This window comes from Palaemon carinicauda, chromosome 11 (assembly GCF_036898095.1).
Source record: "Palaemon carinicauda isolate YSFRI2023 chromosome 11, ASM3689809v2, whole genome shotgun sequence".
Taxonomy (NCBI): domain Eukaryota; kingdom Metazoa; phylum Arthropoda; class Malacostraca; order Decapoda; family Palaemonidae; genus Palaemon; species Palaemon carinicauda.
Window position 1 is genome coordinate 12,011,044 of NC_090735.1, and position 7,500 is coordinate 12,018,543.

Genomic DNA, 7,500 nt, shown 5'->3' on the forward strand with positions numbered 1-7,500 from the left:
CAAGGAGGGCCAAGCAATGGCTGCTGATGACTCAGCAGATAAACCTATAGGCTTCCCCAAACCCCTCATCCCTAGCTCACAAGAATGGTGAGGTTGCAGTGTCCAAAAAAACTAACGAATTTTAGCGTGACTTGAACCCCAGTCGGGCGTTCACTAGTTAGGGATGTTACCACATCGGCCACCACAACCCTAATATTTAATCGTCGTTTTTTAACTCATTATATATGGTTAGCATCTTTTTGTCGCTAGAGCTATTGGGTCTTTTGACTCGTCAGACGGTACTACATTAGATGCTTCTCTCTGGTTAGGGTTCATTTTCCCTTTGCCTACACATACACCGAATAGTCTGGCCCATTCTTTACATAATCTCGCCTGTCCTCATACACCTGACAACACTGAGATTACCGAACAATTCTTCCCTCAATGGGTTAACTACTACACTGTAATTGTTCAATGGCTACTTACCTTTTGGTAAGGGTAGGAGAAACTCACTAGCTATGGTAAGCAGTTCCTCTAAAAGAAAGATTCTCCATAGTCAAACCATTGTTCTCTAGTCTTGGGTAGTGCCATAGCCTCTTTATCATGGCTTACCACTGTCTTGGGTTAGCATTCTCTTGCTTGAGGGTACACTCGGGCACACTATTCTATCTTATTCCTCTTTCTCTTATTTTGTTATATTTTTTGTAGTTTATATATGGAGTATTTATTTCAATGTTGTTAATTTTCTTAAAATATTTTATTCTAATTGTTAATTACTTCTCTTATTTCCTTGCTTCCTCTCCTTACTAGGTTATTTTCCCTGTTGGAGCCCCTGGGCTTATAGAATCCTGCTTTTCCAACTAGGGTTGTAGCTTAGCAAGTAATAATAATAATGATAATAATAATAATAATAAAAGAAGGCTTGGTAAAAGATATGGGGTTATTCTTGACGTGTTTGCGAGGACGTCAAAAGTAAAAGATCAATAGGTAAAGGTAAAATGGCCGGCAGTCTCGTAACCATTATAACATGAGATTTTCTTGTTTCAAAGTTTGAACATTTATCTTGGGAAATATACGTAATGGAAGTTGAGTAAATATTGTAGTTCTGCGCGGTGTTATTTTCAAAAAGATTTTCATTCAGCTATTATTTCAGTGCATTATTTATTTGTTATATTTTGCCTCGTATATTACCTGCTTGAAAAATAGTTATATAGATTTTAGTGTTATTTTCTAGTGTTTCGGACTTTGTCAAAATAAGTAAATGATTACACACACACAACACACACACACACACACACACATAAATCCTGAACAGCTGATTAGCAGTTAGGTTCCGACTTCTTTTATGGCCTCTCGTGGCATGGTTGGTTTCGACCTGGCCTTTCATTAGAAGGGGCCAGCGTTCGATCTCAAGTATGAGGTAGAAATTTATATATATATATATATATATATATATATATATATATATATATATATATATGTGTGTGTGTGCGTGTGTGTGTGTGTGTGAGCGTATGTTTATATATATATATTGTCGAGTTATGGTCTTTAGATTTTATATGCCATAAACTCTGGTTCTTTTAAAAACATATTTGACTGTTCACTTTTAAGTTTCCTTGTTTAATATTTTAATATAAAGGTATAACATGAAAAAATCTATTAACTTGAAATATATTTACAGACTGAAACAAACAAAATTAACAAACTTAATGTTTAACACCAGGAATCATAATAATATATAAATATATTGAACATCTAGCACGTATAATCAGGATCAGGAAAAGTACTGCACTTGATTACAGTCTGACGAAGAATCACTTGTGTCTAGATGAAATATTTCAAGATCCAATGACCAAGAGTCTAAGGTTTAGGACCAAGTATGCAGAAGATTGATCCAGGTCTAAGGACTAATCCAGGTCTAAGGAGTTCTGCAAAATATAAACATTTACAGCTAAAAACTTTATATAATATAATTGATTTCTTGGCTGCAGAAGATGCAGTCAATTGCACAATGAAGTGAAACATTGAAAACATTGTTTAAACATTTTAAGCTTTAACCACAGGTTGACATATTACATTTCCAATTCACAAACAATCTTTATAATTTATACAGTACACACTTGTGAACACTTAATCATTTTAACACATTATATAATACACTAATACATGAAACAATTTATGAAAAGGTGTCTTTTTAGTACTTACTGTTATGGATGGCTAGGTGTCAGGTAGTGATTAGAGAAATGCCGGGGACTCTCCATGTTAAGAAAGAAAAACAAATCAAGGACAACCAAATAAACAGAAATAACTTCTTTAGTCCATGGAGTGAAAACATAGCCAAGAGATGGCAGCACAGCATTCCTCGACAAACCCCCCTACTAAGTTTGAACGACAGGCAACAAAAGAAACCTATATGCATCTACTGATCATATCTGAACACACATTATCAGACCCTCTTATGTATTCGATAAAGAAAGAATATGGTTGCAAACTTAATGCCCAACGCATAAGGCGGTCATTCTTATTTTTCATACTACTAAGATACTTAAGAGGTGCATGATCAGTTTGAAGAACAAATTCTTTGCCATAAAAAAATTCTTTAAATCTTTCTATTCCCCAAACAATAGCAAACAGTTCTTTTTCAATAGTAGAGTAATTTAATTCAGATTTATTTAATTTCCTACCTGCATAGCAAACTGGTTTAAACACACCATCATGATCCTGCAATATAACAGCACCCAAACCATGATAAGACGCATCTGTTCGCAAATAAAACTTCTTTTCTACATCAGGCAACATCAAGATAGGAGATTTTACAAGATGAGCTTTAAGATCATTGAAACATTTAAGTTGATTATCAGACTAATTCAATTTATTACTACAGTTTTTCTTCAATAAATCATTAATTGGAGCAGACAAAATGGAAAAGTTTGGAATAAATCTGTTGTAATATCCTAATGTTCCCATAAATGAACGTAAGTCCTTCTTTGTTGTTGGAACAGGCATATTAACAATATCATCTACTCTGGACCTAATAGGTGATAAACAGTTATTTCCTAGTTTATACCCAAGATACTTTATTTCATTGAATGCAAAGAAACATTTATCAGGACCAGCTGTTAGGCCATGGTCACGAAGTCTTGAAAGAACTAACTTAATATGATTTAGATGATTACTCCAGGATTTACTGAAAATAACAATGTTATCAAAATAACAAGATACATTTGCTAATCCTGACAACACTTTTCGCATCAATCTCACGAATGTTGCACATGCGGTTTTAAGACCAAATGGCATCACTTTAAACTCCATTAACCCATACTTGGTAGAAAAAGCTGTAAATTTCATAGCTCTAGGATCTAATGGAACCTGCCAGTACCCCTTACATAGGTCTAATTCAGTAAAATATTTAGCGCCATTCATTTTATGTAAATCGTCATTTATACTAGGCATCGGTTCTGCATCAAATTCAGAATATTTATTAAGAGCTCTAAAATCAACACATAAACGTATACTTCCATTAGGTTTCCGTACAATAACAACGGGTGAACAATAATCAGAAGTTGAAGGTTGAATAATATCCATATCAATCATTCTATCTACCTCCTTATTGAATTCATCGAGCAAACTTAAAGGAATTGGGTAATTCTTAGCTCTGATTGGTTCATCACTTTGCAATTTTATATTATGAGAAATAGTCTTAGTACGACCAGGTGTATCACTCATGACGTCTGTAAATGACTTCAATAAACCTTCAAGATCATTAATTTTATCAGATGACAAAGATTCACAAAAGTTATAATTACCAGAGTCTTCATCTCTTTATGGCAATTCACAACAATTATTGTCAGTAATGGCAATAACAGGCTGTACTTCAGCTTGAAGAGCTGAAAACAAATTTGATGAATCTAAAAGATCATTTACTTCTTGTTGAATTACACTAACCTTAGATCTTCTATGATAAGTCTTAAGCATATTTGCATGATATAACTTTAATCTATTTCCTACTTTGACATAGTAATCAACACCATTAGAATGGACATCAGTGATTATATATGGACCTTTCCATTGCATAAGGAATTTATTTGAACTATTTGGAAGCATAACCAAAACTTCATCATTAACTTTGAATTTACGAGAGGTGGTTTTCTTATCAAAATACTCTTTATATTTCTTGGCACTAACCTTGGCATTATTTACTGCAACTTCAGCCATGCTCTGCAATTTATCTCTAAGGTTAATTATGAATTGATAACTAGTAGTTAATTCTCCATCAATACTATTATTAGATACCAATTCATGCAAAATATGTAATGGACCTCTTACATTTCGACCGTACAGCAATTCAAAAGGACTGAACTTTAAACTATCATTTGGAATTTCGCGATATGCAAATAAGGCAACATTAATGTATTTATCCCATTCATTCGGATTATCAATACAAATTTTCTTTAGCATATTTTTCAAAGTTCCATTCATACGTTCAACCATTCCGTTACAAGATGCATGATAAGGACTGGTGTAAATGGCTTTGATACATAATAATTTATTAATTTCAGACATAAGATCAGACTTGAATTGAGTGCCACGATCACTAAGGATTTCTTTGGGTATACCAACTCTACAAAATATCTCCATTAATGCCTCCGCTACAGAAACTGTATCAATATTGCGTAAAGCAACTGCTTCGGGTTACCGAGTAGCCATATCTATCACCGTAAGAATATACTTATGACCTTTCTTAGTACAAGGAGTGATAGGACCAACTAGATCAATAGCAATACGTGAAAAAGGTTCATTCACAATGGGCATTGGCACTAAAGGTACTTTCTTTGGTTTACTGCTGAACTTTTGACACGAATGACAAGATTTACAAAATCTATGTATATCTAAGCTTGCCCTTGGCCAATAGAATTTCTGCATGATCTTATCTACAGTCTTACGAGATGAAAAGTGTCCCGCCAACAAAGACTCATGTGCTAACTTCATTATTATATTACGGTACTGAACTGGCACAACTAACTGTAATTTTCCCACATCTTCAGGTTTACTACTTTCAAGACACTTGCGATATATTAAATCTCCAACATTTACGTACTTAACTGTCCGACATTTTAAGGTTACACTTTCTTCGTTATCAAGCAACTTACGGATACCAGCAAGTGAAGGACATTCTTTTTGATACTCACTAAATTCATCAGAATTAAGACCATATTCCTTATCCAAAGATTCAAGATTACTAGACATAGGACGCTCCTTTACTTTATCCTTAGCTTTTGCTCTCGTTACAACATTAACGTTAACGTTACGATCAGAAACAAACTCATCACCGTTTATTAAACTTAAACCTGCATCAACATTATGTTTAAGTCCAGGTATAAGACCAATAATGACATCTGCGCAACGTATGGGGGCAACAATAGCTTTAACTTTACCAGAAAAGAATTTAGACTCAACAATTGTATGCACTGTATTTAGGTACAAAGGTCTACCAAGATAGTCATAAACTTTCACTTTTCTGCCACGAGGATAATTTAAAGGTACTAATGTATCTCTAACAACCACGGTATTGCACCCAGTATCAAAAACTATCTCAACTGACTGGTCAAAAATCTTTCCATCGGTATCAGTTACACAATTATGCAATTTTTCTTCACGGCCAAGTACTACACCTATTTTAGGCACTACTTTATCAGATTTCTTATTTAATTTGTACACAGGGCAATTAGGACGAATATGACCAACTTCACCACAATGATGACATTTAACATTAGAATCAGATTTAGTTACCGAATTCGAAACTTTAGGAGACTTTGAAATATTATCAGCAACAGGTTTAGCATGAGGTTTAGAGGGAATTTTATCATTACTCTTACGGCATTTCTTCATACCATGAGCAACTAGATATCTATCTGCACTCTCAGCAAGTTGACATGAATTCTGAAGTGACTGTTCTAGCAAAAATGAACGAAGATCATGAGAACAACTAGACAACATTTGATCAAAAATCATAAAATCTCTAACAGATTCATAATTTTTCTCTACATCTGCAAGTTCCAACCACTTATCAAAATATTGTCCCAATTTACAATTGAACTGTACAAAACTTTCGTCAGTATCAATAATAGAATCTCTAAACTTCCTTCGATATACATTGGAATTTATGTGAAAAGCTTTAAGCAGAGCTTTCTTAAGTGATACAAAGTTATTGACAATATCGCTAGACAAGCTACAATAAATTTTCAAAGCTCTACCACGCAATAGAGTTCCCAATAACATTGAATAATCATCTTTCCATTTGTAAAATTTCGCTAATCTCTCAAAGCGATCTATGTACAAGTCTATTTCGTCTACGGTCTCGTCAAATGGTGGAATTTTAGGCAAAGAAGACCTTAAGGGATCAACAATGGGATTAGGATCTGGAGTGTAATCAGGACTAGATTTCAATTTAAGTAACTCTAATTCATGTTTTCTCTCCTCGTCTGCTTTCTTTCTCTCTCTCTCTAGTTTATCTAACTCACGCTTTGCGACTCTTTCTTCTCTTTCTTCGTCTGCTTTCTTTCGGATCTCGTCATATTCTATCTGAAGCTTTAACTGTCTATGTACAAATTCATCAATTTGAGTACCAGTAAGGCCTTGTTTAATTGCACTGTCAATTAATGGTTTAACATCCATAATGAAAATTAAAAATTTACACACGATAAATAAACATACGTCTAAGTTGTATTCCCTTGAAAACAAGTGAACGACGATTAGAAAATTGCACTACGCGAGTAATCAATCATTGGAAAATTCAAACACTACCTAATAAAGGCGAAGTTTAACTTTGACCCACGCATAAATTATTTAACAGACTGCTAAGAACTAGTCACTTAAACAAGCCCATTATAAGACTAACGCAGTTACATTGTTAGCAAACACCGAATCTCAAAACTAATTCATAATGTATTGCTGTAAACAACTTGCGCAAACAACTTTATATAAGTTTAAGAACGTACACAAAAATTAAGCATTTAATCAGATACTCAACCTCTAATTAATGCAATTATAATAATACTAATGCAAAAGTTATTGCAAGCATATAATCAAGATACTTAAACTCTTAATTAACGCTCTATACAAAAACGCATTACAACACAAAAATAAATATTTTAAGTCACAAACAGGACAGCGACATACCACCAGCCACAAATTTTCCATAACAAACTCCTTTTTAACAATTTCAAGGTCTTACCTTACTTCCATAGAATCAAAAGGGAAGAAACAAGACTCCATTAGAAACCAACAAATACCTGGGGTCCAAGTCCGACACTTCTCTTATCAAGTCCTGGTACCTACTTAACAAAACAGAAAACAGAAAACATTACATTCATGAACAGTTTATCCTACTCACTGCGCCAATTGTCGAGTTATGGTCTTTAGATTTTATATGCCATAAACTCTGGTTCTTTTAAAAACATATTTGACTGTTCACTTTTAAGTTTCCTTGTTTAATATTTTAATATAAAGGTATAACATGAA

The 7,500-nt window shown here is 33.7% G+C and overlaps 1 protein-coding gene and 1 long non-coding RNA gene across 2 annotated transcripts in view; both read right to left on the minus strand.

Annotated features, from left to right (window-relative positions):
* Nucleotides 1-1,638: 1,638 nt before the first annotated feature.
* On the minus strand, nucleotides 1,639-4,215 carry LOC137649617 (uncharacterized). Its single transcript, XR_011045788.1, has 2 exons — nucleotides 2,185-4,215; nucleotides 1,639-1,907 (listed from the first exon to the last, which is right to left on the minus strand). It is a non-coding gene; the product is annotated as an uncharacterized lncRNA (long non-coding RNA).
* Nucleotides 4,216-4,671: 456 nt separating this feature from the next.
* LOC137649919 (uncharacterized) overlaps nucleotides 4,672-7,500 on the minus strand; it is a 3,539-nt gene continuing 710 nt past the window's right edge. Inside the window, exon 2 of the mRNA XM_068382859.1 lies at nucleotides 4,672-7,500. This exon is cut by the window's right edge and continues 277 nt beyond it. Coding sequence (XP_068238960.1) covers nucleotides 4,672-6,654 — 1,983 coding nt within the window. The 5' untranslated portion in view covers nucleotides 6,655-7,500.